The sequence below is a fragment of the Myiozetetes cayanensis genome, unplaced genomic scaffold (assembly GCF_022539395.1).
Source record: "Myiozetetes cayanensis isolate MyiCay16 unplaced genomic scaffold, myiCay2020 scf38, whole genome shotgun sequence".
Taxonomy (NCBI): domain Eukaryota; kingdom Metazoa; phylum Chordata; class Aves; order Passeriformes; family Tyrannidae; genus Myiozetetes; species Myiozetetes cayanensis.
The window spans coordinates 1,224,308-1,245,736 of NW_026087609.1; the positions used below are offsets into that span (position 1 = coordinate 1,224,308).

A 21,429-nucleotide genomic window follows, 5' to 3' on the forward strand; every position below is an offset into this window, starting at 1 on the left:
TGATTCTCAAAGTCAGTGAGGCCCTTCTGAGCAGTGAGTGCACCTGAGTGCGGGATCAGCCCTGAAAATGGCTTTAGGAATCAAGGGAGGGAACAAGCTCTTTGCCTGTCTGCAACACTGGCACTTCATCACTATTTTCAGCATCTGTCTTTATCAAAAATTAATCTGGACAGGAGATATTTTCCTCTTGGCTCTTTATTTTGGACAAAGAACTCATGGGGGGAAATGCCTGCAGTTCCAGACTATGATGCAGGGTTATCCCACCCATCTTATCAGCTCACTTCAGAACAGGGCTGTATCTAATGCAAAGTTAAGCCCCCAAAACAGCTCAGGTTTCAACAGCATTTGGCAACTGTCATCAAAAGATGTGGCCAAGAACAAATTTTCTGTCACATGATCATGAGTTTCATCCTTGCAACATCTGCAAACCAGTAAGTCACACCAGTCATAGGTACTACTGGCTTCTTGATTTTGACAACACTCTAAACCAACAGAGTAGAGAATCCCTGTGACAGGGATGAGGAGCTAATAATGTTCTGTACCAATACCTCAACTCTGCCTGGGGGTTTGAGCACATTCACTAAACACCAGAATGCTGCTCCTCAGGAGTCATTCAGCCCTCGTACACCTGCTCCCAGAGAGCAGAAGCTGCAAAGAGCTATAGCAGAGTAGTTTGTGACCTTAAAACTCCATGATGTCCATGCTGGCAACAACTCAGAGAATGCCCAAACCTTCTGTTTATGATAATATATTTATTTGTTATGAAACAGCATCAAAAATTGGTTTAATAGTTTAATCACAGTTGAGCTTCAACATATTTGAGCAGCTGGGTTCATACTGGGCATTGTGCTTAAGCACATTTTATCCCTTGCTGTAGTTTGTACTAACAGATTTGTACGTGAAATGAAATGACATATTTGTATGTGAGGTAAAAGGCTTTATGCATGGAAAGACTGGACAATACCACTTGCTTCTTCTTTAAAGGTCTCTAATCCACTTTGGGGACACTTCAGGGAAAGCTTTTATAGTAAAGCACTCTGTGACTGTAGTAGAAGGCTGGAGTAAGAACCCTTCAGCAGCACCAGGACACAGAGATTTCAGTGCTTCATGTCCTGTATCTGCTCCATTTCAAAGTGTTTTCACCAGCACTCAAGTATCTCCACAGTCTCTGTGATGACAATTAACTTTATCATGAAAAATGAGCAAAGACAGGGATTCTGCACCTGCCAGGAGACATGATCTGCATGTGAGAGTGGGAAATGAGGAACATTCTCAGGAGTCACCCAAGGATTGATGGACCTCTGGCTGACAGACCTCCAGCATTGTTTCTGTCCTGGGCAAGGCAGTCTTATCAACACTGGGGATTACTTGCTAGACAAACCAGGATGCTCATAGGAAAGGAAAACAGCCATCTTTTAAAACAACAATTTTGCACAACCAATCTGATGAGGAGAGCACAAAGTGTGTGCTCTCACCACTCATTTTAATGATTTCAAAGTGTTGTTTTACCTCCATCATGTGTCATCCTCACTACAGCAAACAACCACCACTTATACAGTGCAGTCATTTCAACAACAAAAGTCATTCAAGAATTAATTATTTAGCTAGTCCAAAACTAGTGTTTCCTTAAAGTCCATGGACAGACCAATCCAGTAACTAAAACATAAGTGTATGTTTAATCTGTTTCTCAATTATTAGATTCACAAGTAAGAAACTCAGATAAAAACCAGGTTACTACAGGTTGACAGAAAAATTATTTGATTAAAAATGAGAATAGGAACCCAAGCTCGTGCACATGAAGCAGAGAAGCAGTCCCTCTTGGCTGGCTGACTTTACTGTGTAGGATTTTTGACATGACACATAAAAATTAGCCCTAGTTTCTCTTGACCTGTGTGGAAGTTGCTTACTTTTGTACAGACCCTACAGGTGCATAGAAATAGAACCACATGTTTTACTAGAGCATGTATGGGATTAATTTCCACAAGCAGAAGTGTTTCAGATCCCCAGACAGGTTTAAACAAACACTATCCACAAAAGACTAAAGAGCACAGAACAACCAGGCACAATCCATCAACCCATCTCCTCCAAATTCTCACAGGAGAAGATACTGTGTGAGGTTTTCTTGAAGTCCAACAGTAGCCCAATTGAGAGCTGATTCCGAGCTGTTCAGGTGAACCACCAGCAGCAAGACACACTAAAACCAACAAGAACAACAACAACAAAACCCAAAAACCAATCAAATAAAAATCAAAAAAACCAAAAACAAATAAACAAACATAAACCCCCATGGTTTTATAACTGATCAATTCCTTATCAGACATGAATTGTGTAGGAGCACAGACAGCACTCTCCAAACTGCAAATCTGTTTTTGAAAGTTTTGGGAAAATGCACATTAAGAGAAGGTTAACTAGAAATCGAGAGAAATTGTTTAATCCTTCGAGCTCTGAGATTTTGGGCCTTGGTGCTTGACTGTCCAGCAGACTTGCCTTGGAGTTCTCTCAACCAGCATTTACCAGCAGAAATCATTCTGTTTACAACAAATGTCTTCTCAGGCCATACATTTCTTATTTTCAGTTCCCACTCTGCCTTTTCATCTGCCCTTCTCTCAGGATTCACTGAAGCCCTTTAAACCTGGAGCCAGCAGGTCGCTCACTAAAATGCAAGCAGGGGTGTCAGGAAGCTCTGGGAGGACCTTTGGGTGGATTCATTCTTGCTGCTCACCCATCTTCAGTGCACAAGCTGCCACCCACAGGCTTGGAGAGTGGCTCTGTTCCTTAAAAAACAACAACAAAAAAAACAACAGATCTTGCCTCTCCCATTTTTAGCCAGTTCTGTATTTGAAATAATAGAAAGACTGAGAGCCCAATTTGGCTGCCTGCTTTCCACCAAGGTAATAAACCTTTAATGTACACACAGCAAGTATTTATAGGCCTTTCATAGCCAAATGTCTTCATTTCCAAAAGAGGAATCTGTCCTGGCTGAGGACTCCATCCACCCATGAGCTGGAGTTGTGTTTTGTATTATCCAGGAGAGGATTTTCTGGGGAGCTGAATGGACAGGGGGGAAAAAAAAAAAATCATTAATACATTTTCCCCAGACCTACCAGAAACTTGGAGTTGGAACCACAAAACAATTTCAGATTAGAATTAATTCTCTTTTTCCCTAGGAAAAAAAAATATAAGGAGTCAAATCCTGAGTAAAAATCAGAAGTGCTGAATTCTGTCCTCACCTGTTGAAGCTGCAGCATCAACGCTGAGGACTGAACAGCATCAAATGCAGCAAAAGAGCTCTCACAACGCTGAGTGATGTGTGGGGTTATTTTTAAAGTGGCAAGTTTACTTTAGACATTGCTGAAGTGGCTATTCATTCAAAGGTACTATCACAAGTATAAAATGTCATTTCACAATGAGTTTTCAGGCAGGCATTTGCACTCCAGATTGTTTAGTCATCAAAGTGGCTATTTACCTAAAGGCACCATCATGCATATAAAATGTCATTTTAGAATCAGTGTGCAGGTAGGCATTTGAACTCCAGACTCTTTAGTCATCAGTGGAAACCACTTCTCAGATGCATAAAATTGCCATAAAGGCAATCAAAAATATAACACTGAGTAGTCAGGCCCATTTAAATCAGCTCAATAAAGCAGAAGGGAAAAAGCAGCACAGTGCTCTCAGGAAAGGCCTGTTTCAATCATTGTTCCGTGTTGAGGACAAGTGACAAAGCAGGGAAAAACACTGAGTGACCACCCTGAAAAAAATTATATCTGAAAATGAAAAAAAAAAAAAATAAGATTACTTCGAGTCAAACGTGTCAGAATTTACTGAGACAGCTTTTTTAAGTGGTGTCACTGGAGTTTGAAGCCCTGCCTGGTTCCCATTGTCACTGTGAGCACTCAGCTCCTCTCACACTGAGCTCCCCCAGAGAAGGAGGGTCCTGTAGATGCCCAGGAGAACCCGGAGCGAAGGTAACAAACATATCCATGTGTCCCTTGGGCTGTTTCTCTGGGGTGTTGGAGGTTGGTTGGAGCAATATTGTCTAATTATGAAATGAAGAACAAAATCTGAGAGTAATTATGAGGTGGAGAATAAAATCTGAGACTCTTGGTACTCCTGCCCCTGCCCCTGTCAGGAGATCACAGGCACATTTAAGTCCTCTGTGCTTCAAATGCATCTTTAAAAGGGGTAATGCTTTTTAAGTGGCTGTAGGACTTTTCACAGCCACATGAGGAGCTTTATCGTGTGTTTGCACAGCCCTTTACAGTCCCTGAAAGGCAGATTAAGTACTATGAGGTCTATTTTCTTTTAATAATGCTTTACCTTCTTACCAAAACTGCGGGCACTTCAAAGGGGAAAAGATCATTTATCCTCCTCCCGTGTATGGTGTTCTAAGTTTCTGTTTCTTGAGGCTCATGGCCTTCACAAATTTACTTTTGGTTTTGCACATCACAGAGATGAGAAATTAAATAGGTATTGTATGGCCAGGCTCTTCAGAGTCATTGTGTTACTGAACCCTGGGGCAGACTCTGCTCTCTGTGTCCATCATCCTCACTGAGCACAGCAATTCTGGAGTGTTTAGACAGTGCATCAAAGTATATTTCCTACATCTGAAAAAAAAAATTTGCAGTGTTGTCCGCTCTGTAAAACTCTAATTTTTTGTATGGGTTTTTGTTTTTCATTTGCATCATTCAGATCCCAGCCAAGACAGTGTAAGCAAAAATAATCTTTCATTGCCAGCCTTCCTCACAACCAGATGTGAAAATTATCTCAACAACAGGGACACACAACTTTTGACAACGCATTTCTTTTCTGGTGCATGATAGAATTTTGTTCATCTCAGGATGTTCCTTATCACTCCTCTACCTCTATTTGGGTTTTTTGGGTGCTGAAAAAGTCTCAAAGATAAGCACAAGTTTTAGTCTGATCAACCAGAAAAAATACATAATTTCAGATGTAACTGTCTCATTTCCCAAAGTCTCTGTATAGAAGGCTGGTTTAACTTCTCTTTAACATGCAAGCATAGAACTAATTTCTTTGAAAAATAAACTAAACTTGCATAATCATTAATATACACTTTTAGAGTGAAAAGTGAACGGAGTGAGAGGCAAATAGCATAAAAAACCCCCATAAATGTTCATAGGAATATTTCTTCCAGTGTTTTCATTATATGGAGCCCTTATTTATATTAGCTGTTCATCACCCTTGCAGTTGATTACTTATCAAAACAACTTGTAAAATGCAAACTTTTAATTAGTACAGTATTGTCTGTATCTCCACCTGACTTTTTAATAATTACTCCCAGTCTGCAAGAAGAAACTTCACTGTATGAGCCATGTGTCCATTAAATCACTTTGAATACCAGAATTTCTCAGGTAACTCTCTATAGTACCCTGCAGACCAAGAGTTATTTGCTAAAATAATTCAACATATAAAATGAATAATATGGGTGGAAAAAACCCATCATTTGCTGAGAGAAAATTTAAGAGCAATGCAAGAAATTCAGCTGCTGGAATAAACCATTCTCCTGCTAACTTTCAGGAACATTTATGGTCCCTGCTTAAATTGGAAGAAGTTTGAATTATTGGGCTAATCAGTCAAGGACAGAGGGATAAGGGGGGACTGCACATCAGGGGAGAGCAGGGAAGGGAGCTCCTGGCACAATCCAGGGAAGGGAGCTCCTGGCACAATCCAGGGAAGGGAGCTCCTGGCAGCACCCAGGGAGAGCCACGTGGCAGAGATTGGGCACAGCCCAGGCTGTGCTTGCCCTTCTCCAGGAGCCTGTGGCCACAGGGGTCATTGTTTGAAGGGGTGCATGTGAATTGCTCTCCTCAGTCCTGGCTGCCACAACAGGAATGAGAAAAAAGGAAATGTTGTTCTCTGTCACCCCCCAGAACTGTCTCTCTCCTGACTCCATGGGAATGCATTGTCCTGCCCAGGCACGGGAATATCTCTGTTCTGCCACTGCCTCTGGCATTTCCAGTGAGATCTGCTGGGAAGGAAAACTGTCAAGGCCAGAAAAGAGAGCATTTAGTACACCTTGTCAAGGGCTACCATCCACAGAACGTGGCCTTCACACCAGGACAGTGCCCTCATCCAGCCACTGCTCCTGGAGTGTCTGTACGTGCTGCCAACAAAGGGGATTCTGAAATGATGAATTCAGTGACAGCCTCAACAGCAATGGCCAAATGCAAAACCTGTATCCTAGAAGAGGTGTCCTCAGAGCCAGCCTGCCCTATGGAGCAGTGCACATCAAATGTCCCCAGAGAAGAGCACACAAAATGTCACTGCTGCCAAAATGAGCAGTTCTGAAAGATGCCAAAGGCCAAGCAGGAGCCACTTTTTGCAGGAGGCTCTGCTATCTCAGCCTGTGTTTGACCCACAGTGGGAACCAGAGGGCAGGCCAAAATTACTCAAATTACTCACAAAGGAATATTAACTTACCAAGGAGGCTGGGCAAGTATTAACAAGGAAACCATTAATGAAAGGAAGTGAAGCCACCTTAAAAATCTAAGAACAGAACTATGGATCTGCTGAGTGGAAGGGCTAGCTTAAGTTTCAGCTGAAATGCAAGCATATTTAAAAAGATTCAGTCAGCACTTTCTGTATTAATGGCCAAGCTTCCCAACAGCAGTACAGGAGAGCTCCACTTACCAGAGCAACAAGAGAAAAGGACTTTTTAAACACTACACTCTGCTTTTTGCAAAACCACAGCCTGTACTAGTTGACATCAACCAGCTGGTTTCCTTTGGTTACCATGTTTTGTAATTTTATGGATGAAAGACACATTTGATCACAACAGAATCAAATCACTGCCTTCCAGTTTCCAGTTGTAAAGTCTCCATGTACACAAATAAAACATAGAAAAACAACTAAATCTTACTAATTTTTCTAAAAATATTCATAACAAGTGCAGAGAATACAAAAAACTAGCTAAATCAAAAGGTTTTGTTTGAATCCAGAAAACTCTGTTAAGCACAGCTGAGCTATTAAAAAGCAACTTCAAAGCCACTTTATTCGGTCACTTCCTCCAGAGCCACAAAGGAGGAATGTCCCTCAGCTTATGTACAACAATGTAGGACAGAGAAAAGTACAGGAAAGCAAAATTTCATGGTAAATAAAATCTTTTTCCTGACAATGATGCTGCACCACAGGATAACACTGATTGCCTGCTTACCAAAGAGTAATTTTGGAAACGTCTCAGCACCTTCCTGACAAAAATAATAATTTAATCTCACATCCAGCAACCTGTGTGATGTCAACTTCTCATCACAATTAACAGGTTTATTTTTGATGTGCACACTGACAGCTCCTAAAAGCTAATGGAAAGTCATTTATGTGCAATTTAAAGCCTGATTACTTGAGTGTTAAAGTTCCCTGACAGTCCCTTATATTGGGAAAGGGAAATTTAGTAAGAAAATTAATCAGTTTTGCTACATTAAAATAACTGCTCAAATGTGATATGGAAGTCAGGCCTGAAGTTTGCTAATATTAACACACGATGCACAAATATATCTCACATTTCACAAATTATCATTTTGTAGATGGTAAAGCCTGAAAACAAGGTGTAAAGAAACTTCATATGTGTCTTCAAAAGTTTCCAAACACAATGAATTGAATCAATAAACAAGCTCTTTGAGGAAGATAATTTGCTATATTGTACTTGGAATTGATTGGAAATTTCACACCAATCACTTTTTCCACCAAAAAAAAAAAAAGCCCAGTTTTTATTCTATGTCAATATTTTCCATATAAAGACATTGACTACAGCATATTTTGTGTCAGGGCATGTCAAAACATTGCATTTGGGTTTGTCAAGATGGAACATTTCATTTCAAGTGGAGTTGTAAACACAAACTCTGACCTGGCCCAGCCTCTGCCATGGGCAGCACCGTCCAGAGGGATCTTTCTGCTCAGTCTGCTCCTCAGAGTAACAGCGGTCACTCCAGTCCCTTCTGTGCCAGCTTTCAAAACACACTTTATTTCATTAAAATATTTGGTTTTGGTTTTTACAGTTAAAACTCTTTCATGGAAGGAACAAGCCTGACATTTCAAATGTTGGTGCTAAGGCAAATGCAAAGAAATAAAGTAATTAAACTCCCTTACATAAGGAATGTCCATTTGCACTTCTACACATGCTCTTTGCCTAACCTCATTCTGTTATTAGTTATATATTTTCATTTTTATATTACTTTCTAGGCAACAGAAGAAGATGGACTACATTATTCTGCTCCACTCCTTGCTTTTCACTCTGGCATTTGCTGACAAAGAAAGTCAGGAAAAACCTCAAAACCTTTTTTCAAACAAGGCCAGTCACAAACGGCTGAAGAGAGACTGGATATGGAACCAAATGCACATCAAAGAAGAGATTGATGCCCCATTGCCACACCATGTGGGCAAGGTAAGCAGCAATCTGTCAGCAAAGAATGAGCAGAAAGCAGTAAATGAGGAGCTTGGAAAGCTCTGCTTGTTTGCAGTCTGGGCAGCAGAGAAAAAAAAAGAAGTAGAATGGGATTTAATACTTATATATTAATGTGTTAAAATCTTGGGCAAAGAGTAAATCAATAACAATGTCAAAGGGACTCTAATTCATTCAGAGAATACAAATAAATTTTAGGGAAGGGGAGGTATGAAGCATCCTCAGTGCAAGAACACTGTGCAGGTGCACAGTCAGGAAGGAGGCCAGTGCCTGATGTTTGTCAATGTTTTTCTGGCAGCACAAGATTCTTTCAGAAACCTCAGAGATCAGCAAATAAAAACGTAGGCATTAAAAAACACACAGCTCACATCTCTCAGCCTGGATGCTAAACAGAGGTGTTATGTTTAGCAGTGCTGTTACACAACCAAAAAAATTGTTTCACAAAGCAAAAGGAAAACAATTTTTAAAAATAATAATGAGCATTGACCTGCTTGCAAACTCATTTTCTTCAGGGCAGTGCTCATAAAATCCTAGGATTACCTGCACATCACTCAGACAAAGTTCTTCCAGTCTAGTCTTTCACACTGAGGCACTGTGACACTTTGCAGACAGATGCAGTTGTGGGGTTTCCTCCAGGTGCAACAATCCCATCAGTCAGGGCTGTGTCAGCACAGTGGAACACGCTCTTCTGGATCACTGCTGAGCCCTGGCACAAAGCACGAGGGACAAAGCAAAGGCCAGAGGGTCCCCTCAGCTCACACAGGGCACGTCTGGCCCTTTTCAGCCCAATTCAGCCCCAGATTGAGGAGAACACTTCCATTCCTGAGGTGTCCTAAATAAGAGTAATTCCCTTTGTGCAGCAAAGTTCAGATTGCTCTGCAAGGGCTGTGTGAGTGCATCTGCAGCTCTGAACACTTGATAAACCCTTTAAAGAAAGGCCACAGCAGCAGAACTGAGTGACAGCTGCAGGAATACGCTGAGACATCCTGATTTTATCTTTCCCAGCCTTGGATGCTTTCCTTTGTGTGCTCATCCTCAGCACTAGAAAAGCCATTCTCAGAAGTCTATACTTTTTACAAAGAATAAGAAGGCACAGGCTTTGAGGCAAGGGGTGGTTATTTCTCCTGTTACGTCTCTGGAGTTGTAAACTGCTCTCCAGCAGCCAGAAACATGATTAAGTACGTGGAATGAGGGAAGGAAATGTGAGCAACACATTTCAAACTAGAAAACTGACATTAAAAAAACATTCAACAGTAAATGACAATTACAGGATAAATCAAATCCTGAATGCTCAGCAGCTGAAATTTATGATAACATCAGTAACAAAAGATCAAAAATTCTTGGTCAAACCCAGAAATCCTTGATGAATAGCTTGCTGAAATGAGAATGCTGATAGAGTGTGTGGAATATTGTACTTTAAATCTTCTATCAGTGCCCTTATCTGGGAGAAGGTATAGAAAGGGAAGAATCACCAGATTATTTGCAGATTAAATAATGCACAAAAGCATTTGGAATTGGATTAAATTACATTTTAAAACTGATTAATGTTCATCCCTTTTGCCTCATCCCTTTTTCATTGCATGTGATCTTCAATTTTCAAATCTATGGGGTGAAATTTAACCTTTACTGGCCTAGCATGAGCCTGAGGACTGACTGTCAAAAACTTGCACATGACAAAACACAAGCAAGCTGTCAGATATGGCAGGAATCCTGCTAAATGCTAAGGGACAGAGACTAATGCTGAACAATGCCAGCTGCTGGGAACGCAGATTTGCCCCTGTAACCTGAGCAAAACTCCTGGTGGGTTCAGAAAGTCACCTGCAAACAAGAACAGCTCAAACTGAACCTGGTGGTGTGTATTATTTCAGACAGTTCACAATTTATAGGTGTCAACAGCATGAACCATTTATATCTGTAAGAAATACAAGATGTAATTTTAAAAATACTTGCTGCTCTATAACCAAGTTTCAGTCTGGAGGGAAGTTTCCTCCTCTAACCCCACTGGAGCTGCTGTGGGGCTTTAGCTCAGTAACGCCCCAGCTGACAGCAAAAGTCCTGCTGGCCATTCTGGTTTCCAGCTGAACAGAAGGAATCCTGGCTGTGTGACTCTGCTGGGAGAAACTGTCCTGTATCCAGGTGCCAGAGCCCCCTTTTATCTCTCTGAATGATCCTTTCCTCCCAGATCACATCCAGTGTGAGGAACAGCAACGCCAAGTACATCATCGAAGGGGAATATGCCAACACCATCTTCAAAGTGGAAGAGACCAGTGGGGATGTCTATGCCTTTGAGAGGCTTGACAGGGAAAAGAAAGCAGAGTATGAGCTGACAGCTCTCATTATTGACAGAAGAAACAACCAGTCACTGGAACCCCCCTCTAAATTCATCATCAAGGTTTATGATATTAATGACAATGTGCCCGTGTTTGTACAAAAAGTGTTCAATGGATCTGTCCCAGAAATGTCACCAGTAGGTATGTTCTCCTGTCAGTCATTTCCCTTCATGTCTCTGGATAAAATGCAGAGTTCATGCTAAATATGCTGTTTGAAAATCCTTTTCTAGGAACCTCAGTCACCAAAGTGACAGCTGTAGATGCTGATGACCCAACAGTGTCAGGTCACGCCACGGTGAGTTACCAAGTCATTAAAGGAGATGAATATTTCACCATTGATGACTCTGGTAAGTGAGATACACAAATGTCCTTACACTTTGTCCTTACCCTACCCTGTGAAGAAAACACAATTTTAAGCCTTCTTCATTCTGGAAAAGAGGGATAATAATGAAACAATATGATTTTAACCATGATTAAGAAAGATTTTTCATTCACACCCACACAGTGTCACCACCTGCATCTGGGAATTAGCTAATAAAGTCAGGATACCAGGTGCCTTTAATGAACTGAGAAGATAAAAGGTCATGTTTCTCCCACTGATGAAAAGACTGACCAGGAGCTGAGTTCATGTTTTCAGACCAGCAGAGATATCATTCCTTTGACCAAATAGGAAAAGGAAATACATAAATTTTGAAGCAGCATTCAATAATCAATAATCATTCAGTCTCCTAGACTTTCCTGCTTAAATTTGGCCCAGTTTTAAAAACTACTATCAGTATCTCTTGTAACCACACTAGTCTTATAAAGCAAATGATGCAGGTAAAGAGATGCTCAGAGAGATTCCAGAGGCTGTAGTGACCAAGTTGAGACACTGTCAGACTGCTCTAAGTAAAAAAAGTCAGTTTAAATATTGTAATCTCCAAATATTCCATCATGCAGAAAGATTTTTTAACATTTCTAACCTTAGAAAAATATCACTGTAAAAATGCTACTTTAGAGCTCAATGTGTGGCATAAGATAAAAACTTGTTATCAAAGTTAAGAGATGATGGACGTGCAAAATCTAACCGTATTCAATGTCATCTTTTCACAGGTGTGATTTTTACAACAAGGCCTGATTTAGACAGAGAGACTCAATCAACATATGAAATTGTTGTTAAAGCAAAAGATGCTCCAGGGACTTCTGGGGATTCCAGCACAGCCACGGTCGTCATCACTTTATCTGACATCAATGACAACTTCCCGGTGTTCAAACACTGTGAGTGGAATGCAAGCTCTGAAGCACCTGGAAACCAGGCATTGACATAACTAAAATGAATTTAGGTCATGGTTCAGCACAGTGTAATTTATCTTAAAAATGGCCAAAAGAATCTTGCATATTCTGAAGGTCTTTTGTATTTTGTCCCAATTTGCACCCCTAGAGCAGAAAACAAAAATCACTTTGGACAGGACCTTGACAATTTGGGGTATTACCTGTACTTTTATAAAAAATGCATCAAAGTACTGTCTTAGAGGTATAAATGCTGAATTCTCAATGAAATATTTTTCTGTACGTCTTTACGCTAAGCAAAAATTTAACTAAGTTTTAACTTCCATAAATACACTCTTTATGTGTTTGTTTGTTTTTTCTTTTAACAGCATCATTTCACTTTAAAGTGCCCGAAAACATTTCAGTAGGAGGAGAAGTTGGCAGAGTCAAAGTAGAAGATGTCGATGAACCACAACATAGAAACACAAAATACAGCTTTGTCCGAGGAGATTACAGGGACACCTTTGAAATTGTAGCAAATCCATACACAAATGAAGGAAACATTAGGCCAAAGAAGGTAATTTTCCCAGTAACAAAGATGATTACTGTGTTATTTTCACAGGAGTGTTTGATTTGGTTTAGCATTAGCAGCAGGAAAAGTGGAAATGCGTGGAAGTCAGCATGAAATACATTGATCCTGAACACCTGCTCTGTAAGCATTGTGAGAAGAAGAGCTGGTGATTTCTAGTCTGTTTTAATCTCCAGTCCTGAAGAAATGTAGACTTGCTGCAGAGTGCAATGGGGACTATCTCAGATATTCAGGTTACACACCTTGGGCTCCTCTCATAGTTGGGTGCTTCAAAGAATCAGTGGTTTTAAGAGTTGTAAAAACTGACCAGGTCAAAGAATCCTTCCCTTCTGCAGCCTAAGTGAAACCAAAGCAGAAGATGTGAACAAGTCCACCTGACCACTTCTAAAAGCACTCTTTACAGTTTGGCATTTGCTCCAATCTGAGCCACAGCTCCCTTTCCTTCCTCAGGGGCTTTTCAGAGCTTCCCCACTAATTTCTTACAACACATTAAGAAGGCCCAGACTCTCCAAATGGTTTGTTCTTTGGAGCTTTTTTTAATTCTCAAACCCACTTGATTTGTACCAAGGGACCTTCCTACATTATGCAAAGCGCTGCCAAACCAGACTGCATTGATTTCATTGACTTGTCATTAAAAAAGAGAGGAGGGAGGACTATAAATCACCTCAGATTGACAGGAATGTGTTTTTCACTTCCAAATCTCTCTCTGTAACTGTTAAGACTAGAAATGTCATTAAGAAGAAGAGAAAATTTGCAGGAAAAATTACCAAGTACTTCAAGACTGGCAGTGAAGTCCTCAGCTCACATTAGGTGTAAGCAGCTTTCCTTCACCTGATGCAACCCTTCCTCTGGTCTTCCCAGGACCTGAGGAATGCTGCCCAGAGGAGGAGCAGGAGACCCCACATGTACACTCCCTACTACAGAGGGATTGGGAATCAGCCCTTCCCTTAACACACAGCAGGCAGAGTTCACCCCTCTGTTTCACAGTGTGATTTTGGCCATCCACGTGTCATGTTAAACATGCAGCCATGTGAGATAAAATGTCAGCTGCTAGATAAAGACTATCACTTCCATCTGCAGTGTCTGCTCAGAGAGGAAATCAAGAGGCACCATGATTAATTCCTGTGGATCTCAGGGTGCTTTCAGAATCTCAGGCAGTATCACAAAGGGACCCAGACTCTGGAGTGACCCACAGCTGCCCGAGCTCCCAGCCTTCCTCCCATTGTGTGACTCCTTTTATAACCTCAGGCAATGGGAAGAACAGGGAAGAGGATGTCATTTATCACTCAGTGCCCCAGCTGTCAGTCAGTGCAGCTATGCAGTCTGCCTGGAATGCCTTCAGAACAGAAAGCCTTGCCAAGAGACAACCTGGTCCCCAGCCCCTGGGGGAAAGGAGCTTAACCAGGTTTGGTTGTTACAGGACTATAAAAAGAAAAGTAATAAAACCAAGAAATCCTTGCTGAGCTTGGAATACTGGATGAGTCTGTTCCAAACCAGAGGTTGTTTGAGCCATGCTGTGACAGAGGAGCTCAGGTGGGAAATGCTCTCCCATAAATCCAGACAAGGTGCAGTTTGGTAATATTTCCAAACATGAGTTAGTGTTGGGGCTTGAATTTGCACAGACAGCTAATGCAACATTTGCTTGGACACTTCCAAGGGAAGAATTTCTGTATATGTCTTTTTTTTCAGCCCCTGGACTTTGAAAAAGTATCAGAATACAGGTTTGACATTGAAGCAACAGATCCCACCGTTGATCTCCGGTATTTCAAATCTGGTGGCTCGAGGAGCATTTCAACAGTCACCATTGAAGTCACTGATGTGGATGAGCCTCCTGTCTTCACTAAACTACCATATGAATTTAAAGTAATGGAAAATGATCCAGAAGTAAGAACACTTGGTTCAGTTTGGGCACACGACCCCGACGCGGCTAAACGGAAAATCAGGTAGGACAACACCAGCTTCAGTAATTCTACTTTAAAGTGGAGAATTCTTTAGGATGCCAAGAATTTGACAAAGAACTGAGACTTTGGCCCCATTTCTCAGAATGTGAGTGCCAAACAAAAACCAAAAATAAAACCCAATTTCATTTTTCCAGCACTTCAGCCATGGATATAGATGGTAACTAAAAACTGAACATAAATTACACTTATCCATTTAATTACCACATGAACTTACTGATGAAACACTTGCACATTTAGGGCAAAATGCATAATCCTGGATATCTTTCCAAAAGTGTTATATTTTTTACTGTAAGAACTCTCCCAAGCATGTGCTTGGAGAAGAAAATAGCAAAGTACAATAATCTGGAAATTCTTTCAACAGATGTATTTCACTCTCACAGTTTGCATAGTTTTAGGGAAATATTCTCAGCCTGCCTGGTCAAGATATTAATGCAATTTGTCACACCAGAACTCTCTGACCTTCCACTAAAAGAAATGAAGTGAAACACAGTATTATCCCCTGGAATTGACACATCTCATTTTAAACAAAAACAGATTTAGTCGACGAAGAGCGAGTCCTAATGGGGACTATATCAGGGTGTCTGATACTGGAATTATTCAACTTCCCAAGCCCCTGGACAGAGAATTCAGTGCCTCATACAACATCACTGTGGCAGCTCAGGAAATCCTTGAAGATGGTAAGTGCCATCCACTTCCCTGTTTGGAAGAAATCAGTGAACACCTTTCCAGCAGGGCTGTAGCTTATCAAAAAGGAAAGCCACAACCTGCCAGCCTGTTCCCACTAAGATACAAATGACATGGATGCTTCAGGGTTTGCATGATAATCTTCCAAATCTTCCCATAGCCACACAGTGTGAAGAATCAGGAAGCCATGAACTTCAAAAGGGTCATTTTACTCCTCAAAGATCCTTGATTATTTAGCCCATTAGGAAAGTTTTGTAGGGAAATATCTAAATGTCAAGGGAAAAGTTTAAATTAAACATGGAGCTACAAATTCTCCGTAGTTTTCCTGCAGGAGGCATAGAGGAGGGCACAAAGGGTGGAAAGGGGGGGTTTAGCCAGCCCTGGGATTGCAGACAACTGAGACCTGCACTGTTGTTGTCATTTTAGGTCGTCTTTCTGACAGAGAATCACATGCCCAGGTTCATGTAATAGTTGGTGATGAAAATGACAATGCTCCAGAACTTGTTTATCCTGAGGAACCCAGAGTCTGTGAAAATGCTGCACCAGGAAAGGTGAGACAGGGGGAGTTTTTCCCCAAAACCTGAATTACTGCATGCAAGCCCAAGTGAAAGATGTCTGCTAATAAAAGTTGGTCTCAGTTTTTATACCAAAACACCTGATCTTTTCAGTCGATTCCCAAAACATCAGTGGACAGGAAAACCTCTTCAGGACATCACACTGTCAGAGCATTGGTTTTTATCTGCTCACACACACGGGTTGTGCTGCTCCTCTCCCTCCAGGCTCTCAAGTCTGTGCATGCATTAGCAGCTGAGCCATGAAGGACAGTCAAGTTTGCAGAGCAAAAAGCAGCAATTCAGTTCTATCACATAAATATTCACTCACACTGAGAAGGAAACCATTTTAAAATAGTAAGAGAAACGTTGCTGCATGTGGCATCATTGTAGTGGTCAGCAGAGGGCACATTTTTGCATGTACGATAGTGTCAGTATTTGGCAAATGTGTTGTGTTAGTATTTTGGATTTACATGTTCAGCCTCAGACACAAGTATTCAACCTCAGACACAAGTATTCAGCTCATACATGTAATATTTGTTTAATGAAGAGCCTTTGTGTCATGGTTTAGAAATGCTACTCACCAGTTTAGTGCTCCCACTGGCACTCGCTTCCCTCCAGGTGGAAGCCCAAAAGGTAAAGACTGAGATCAGAACAATTTATTGGAAGCAGCAATGAGATAAGAAAACAGACAGTAACAGCAGCAATACTAACTGCAAAAGTGTGCAGTGAGAGGGTGATTTACGTGCAAAATGCTCACCAGGCCTGGGACAGTGAAGCAATGGTGCACAGACCTCTGCCCACCACACTGTCCCCCAACCTGAAAGGAATGTCCTTTCTTCTCAGAAGAGACACAGAGAGAGTCCCTTTCCCCTGCCCCTGGCAGTGATGTAAGATGGGATAGAACAACCTTAGAGTCTGGGCCAGAACCAGGACATCAGCCCACACATGGAATATTTGTTTCATTAAGAGACTTTATCACAGCCTGGACTCTTTGAGGGAATCTGATATAACACAGAAGGTATTAATTTCACCCCTGGTTTAATTTTTAAAATATCTCAGGGACATAATCACACCCTTTTTGTTTTTATTTTATACATCTAATCTATGCTAGGTTGAAGTTTTCAAAGCCAATATGTCATTCAGGTGTGGCAGCCTCAGTGGCATTCCAAGGATGACAGTCACACCCCCAGAATGGGTTGAATACCTAAGAAGACAGATATCTTAGGCATTTAAATAAGCCACATGCATTTGAGCATAAGGCTTTTTTTATGCTTTTATTACACGAAATCTGAAGAGGCAAAACTGATCTTTTTGGAGACCTACAAAGAAATCGCTTGCCTTGAAAGAACTTGAAGAGGAGCATCATGAGATATCTGTGTCCTGCCCGTCACTGAAGGGTTACACAGGATACACAGCCCAGCTCCACAAATGCTCTACGTGGTTTATATCACTGGAGAAAATGTATAATGAAAGCTGGGACCTCTTCCATCTTTGTAGGTAATCGTCAGGATTTCAGCTACTGACAAGGATGAACTGTCACCCAGAGGGTTCTTCAAGTTCTCCCTGGCCACAGAAGACAGCAACTTCTCCCTGATTGAGAACTACGGTACAGTATCCCTGCAGGGCCTTTCTCAGCTACTCCAAGTGGGACACTGCGGCTCAGGGGAGAAAAACTGCAGCAGTGACCTGTGACTGGTCTGGCTGAGCTAAGTAATATTTATTTTTAAAGGCTTAACATACTAGGGGAAAAAAAAAGTTTCTCTGAAGTCTGGCTCTGTCTAAGGGGAAGATGTGCCACCAGACTGGGAAACTTTAGGGAAAATCTGGCAGAGATTATCACTTAATTAGATGTCATTACTTCTTGCAGATAACACAGCGAATATCACTGTCAAATACGGACAGTTTAATCGTGAACTTGCCAAAATCCACTACCTGCCTGTCATCATCTCAGACAACGGTGTTCCTGAGCTCAGCAGCACAAACACTCTTGTCATCAGTGTCTGCAAGTGCAATGAAAAAGGCAACTTCACTTTCTGCGAGGAAAGAGCCAAACAAGTGGGAGTCAGCATACAAGCACTGGTGGCCATTTTTATCTGCATCTTCACTATCATTGGTAAGGTTCTGACCCGGCTAATGTTCTCTGCATTAAAGGGTTTTGTTCTTTCTCAAATGAGATCTACAAAAGCTTTGTGCCTATAAAATGGCCACAAAGCCAGAAATGCTGTAACTGTTTGATTTATCTCACCTGTTCTTCCTCTTCGGTGTGTTACACAGCTCAGCTGCAAAGCTGTTCCTGCACTGGGCAGGCTGAGTCACTGGAAAGGTTATTGCACATATGCATCATAGACTTGGTTTACTGCTGCCAGGCTCACATGCAGCTATAGAATAGGACATTTTTGCTGGGGCAATAACAATGGGATTCCTGTTTCCAAAGGCTGAACTTGTCTGGAAACCCTTTAAACAGTCCAGTGAATATACATATATAAATATATCTGGAACAAACCAGCAGAGCAGTGCTCATTTGCCACACTTGAAATCTGTTAGAGAAGGAACAGCACTTCTTCTTCCTTGAGAACTGGCCTCCTTTGCAAGTACCACATAAGTGGCATTTGATGCTTGGCATTAAAAGATTTACCAGCTCAAGGCAGTAGGTGATTCAATGAACATGTGACACCATGTATGTATGTACGTTTGTACTTGTGATTACAGCTTGAGAGTCAGGGGTGCAATTCCTGTCCAGACTGAACTTCTTCAAGAACATAGCAATCCTACAACTAAACAGTATTTTTAACTATTCCTTTAAAAAGCAGATGCTAAAAAAAAAACACTCCAGAAAAAAAAAACAAAAACAAAAACACACAACCAAAAAAAACCCCACAACCACTTCAGACTGTGTTACATGTCTTAAATGCAATTTGTTTCACCGCCTTGCTTCTCTATTTACACGTGCTCATTTAAGTTCTCTTTGCAGTGCTTGCAATGCTGCTGCTTCTGAGGAAGAGGCACAAGAAGGATCTGAGTGGCCTGGGGAGGAGCGTGGCAGAGATCCACGAGCAGCTGGTGAGGTATGATGAGGAAGGCGGTGGGGAGATGGACACCACCAGCTACGACGTGTCCGTGCTCAACTCCGTCCGCAAGAGCGGCGTGAAGGCAGAGGCAGCTCCCTCTCCGTACGCACAAGTCCAGAAGCCTCCTGGAAACGCCACTTCTGGTGCTGGAGAAATGGAGAGCATGATCGAGGAGAAGAAGAGCGAAGCTGACAACGACAGGGACCTGCTGCCCTACGACACGCTGCACATCTACGGCTACGAGGGGGCCGAGTCCATCGCGGAGTCGCTCAGCTCGCTGCAGTCGGGCTCCTCGGACTCAGACATCGACTACGACTTCCTCAACGACTGGGGACCCAGGTTTAAAATGTTGGCTGAGCTGTATGGATCAGAACCAAGTGAAGATTTTGTGTATTAAGTTCAAATTAGCCACGAATTTTCTCCCTCCCACCACAAATAGACATCAGGAGACCGTCAGTGGCCAAAGGAGGACTCACAGCTCTTTCTTCAAGCCGTTCTAGGATTTCAAACAGACATGAGAAAAAAACCTGACAACAGTAGGGTTAAAAAGACACACATAGAGACCATGTATATTAACTTCCCCCAGCACTGCTGTTCTTGCTAACATTCAGTTCTGTCCCCAAAATTGCTTCTCATGGGCCTGCTCAAGTCTCCTAGGACTCCCATCGAGGTAGACAATTCTTTAAAAGTGGGGTTTTCTTTCCCTCCCTGTTTCTCCTTCATTCCTCTCCTCCTGTACTGTTTCCATCAACATGTGTCCAAGGTCCCCATCCACTGAAAGAAGTTCAGTGGCCTTGGTAAGGGATGTTTTAACCCCCCTGTATCTCCAGCTGGCTGCTTTGCCTGCCCCTTCTGGATCATCTTTATTGATATTCCACAATTCTGCCTACCCAGTAGAGGAGAGGAGAAACATATGGCCCATCACTTAATATTAGAAATTATTCCATCATTTTCAAAAAGAGACATGTTTTCTCCTTCTTTCCATTCTATTAATTATTTTTGGTTTATAGTCTCCAATTACATATACGAGTTATTCAAGATAAAATTAGGCAGGATTTTTTAGACACATAATCTGGTTTCATCTGTCATTTCTAACAGCCTGATGGTGATTTCAGGCACCTTTCTGGCATGCTAGAATTTGCTCTAGCTAACAGCAAAATTGGTTTTTCTCTCTGTAAATAGGATTTTAGTGTTACTCCATGAAACATATCCTGCAGGGCAGGAAACAGGGACATCAGGGGAATGTTAAGACTCCAATACTGTACTTTTCTATCTCCAGGTGGAAGTACAGGTCTCTCTATATTTCCAAAGAGGCTGAATAGGGTTTTTATTCAATGTTATTAATGCAATTGTATTTTTTCAGGGACAAACAAACGAAGGGCCTCATTACTGTGAATCTGTTGTGATTTTTTTCTAAGCAGGTACTGTAAAATGAGTGTTTTCCTCCTAGGAAAGCACTGCAGACTCCTAAACCTGAATGCTACACACCCACACTCTTGTCTGCCTAAAGAACCACAGGTGAGAGGAAGGTTTTGGAGCTGCAGCTACTGCGTCCCTGTGTGTTTGGGGTCTCACCTGATGAAGAGCCACAGAATGACCACAATGAAAGTTCCCAGGGGGAAAGTTCCCCAGGCAAATATATTTTTTGGAAAAAACGGGTCTCTTAGGACAATGGCCTGTCCCTGGCTTGCAGCAACACAGCTTCCTGTTGCCATCAGCAGGAACAGAGCCCTATCCCCAGATACTGCCCTGTGCAGCATCTGTGCTGGAGCTGTAGCTATTAGTTTTTGTTGATTTAATTATTTAAATCTGTTAGCTAACCAAATAACATTAGATTTTTTTTTTCTTTTTTTTTTTTCCTAAACCAGTATAGTGGAACCTCACAACTTTGCTTTTCCCTTGTTCATGTCATCTCTAATTTACGCTCCCTTCACCCATAATTCTTTCTTGGCAGGAAATAGGAATGCACTATGATATGGTCTCACATTACTCCTAAACTGGAAAACTACTGGAAAAAGCTGTCCAAAACAATACTTGCCTGGACACTGATGTACAGTCACGTCAATGATGCAATCACTCAAATTTTCAAACATGAACTAAAAGAAAACTGAGTAAAATTCTGTTCATCAGTCAAATCAGTTTTGGGTCCCATCCTTCACTAAAAAAATAAGCACATTCTGGGATGACAGCCTTGCTTTTATTTTTCATGTGTTCATTCTCTCTTGCTTAATCCAGCCAACAGTATATGCTATTGGGGTTCCACATGTTGGTGCATTATAAAGAATGCTAAATACTAATACAGTTTAATTTTTGTTGTCAGTAATTAAGGTATGGAGTATCAGCAGGTAAAGTTAGTTGATAAATTATGTAGTACAGTAACTAAAGTACTTTTGATAGGCATCACCCAGACAGTATTATCTGTAATCCTTGTTTTTAACTGTTACCTGTAATCATGTTTTTTAAAGTTGTTTTTAGGAACACCGTATGCAGTTCCCTTGTATAGAGATGTAAAGTTCCTTTTTATATTCCTGTACTGTATTTTTTTTGTTTTTTACTACATAAAAGTGAATCTCGAGTTTGTA

The 21,429-nt window shown here is 41.4% G+C and overlaps 1 protein-coding gene across 2 annotated transcripts in view; it reads left to right on the forward strand.

Annotated features, from left to right (window-relative positions):
* CDH5 (cadherin 5) overlaps positions 1-21,429 on the forward strand; it is a 29,024-nt gene extending 7,595 nt beyond the window's left edge. Inside the window, exons 1-12 of one of the 2 annotated variants that reach the window (XM_050328219.1) lie at positions 3,876-3,965; positions 8,194-8,395; positions 10,596-10,884; positions 10,974-11,090; positions 11,836-12,000; positions 12,381-12,568; positions 14,270-14,523; positions 15,076-15,218; positions 15,652-15,776; positions 17,277-17,385; positions 17,647-17,892; positions 18,751-21,429. In XM_050328219.1, the coding sequence (XP_050184176.1) occupies positions 8,207-8,395; positions 10,596-10,884; positions 10,974-11,090; positions 11,836-12,000; positions 12,381-12,568; positions 14,270-14,523; positions 15,076-15,218; positions 15,652-15,776; positions 17,277-17,385; positions 17,647-17,892; positions 18,751-19,244 (2,319 nt within the window). In that variant the 5' untranslated portion in view covers positions 3,876-3,965; positions 8,194-8,206 and the 3' untranslated portion in view covers positions 19,245-21,429. Of the gene's footprint in view, positions 1-3,875; positions 3,966-8,193; positions 8,396-10,595; positions 10,885-10,973; positions 11,091-11,835; positions 12,001-12,380; positions 12,569-14,269; positions 14,524-15,075; positions 15,219-15,651; positions 15,777-17,276; positions 17,386-17,646; positions 17,893-18,750 lie in introns of those variants that run through there. The other variant, XM_050328218.1, reaches the window with a different exon arrangement.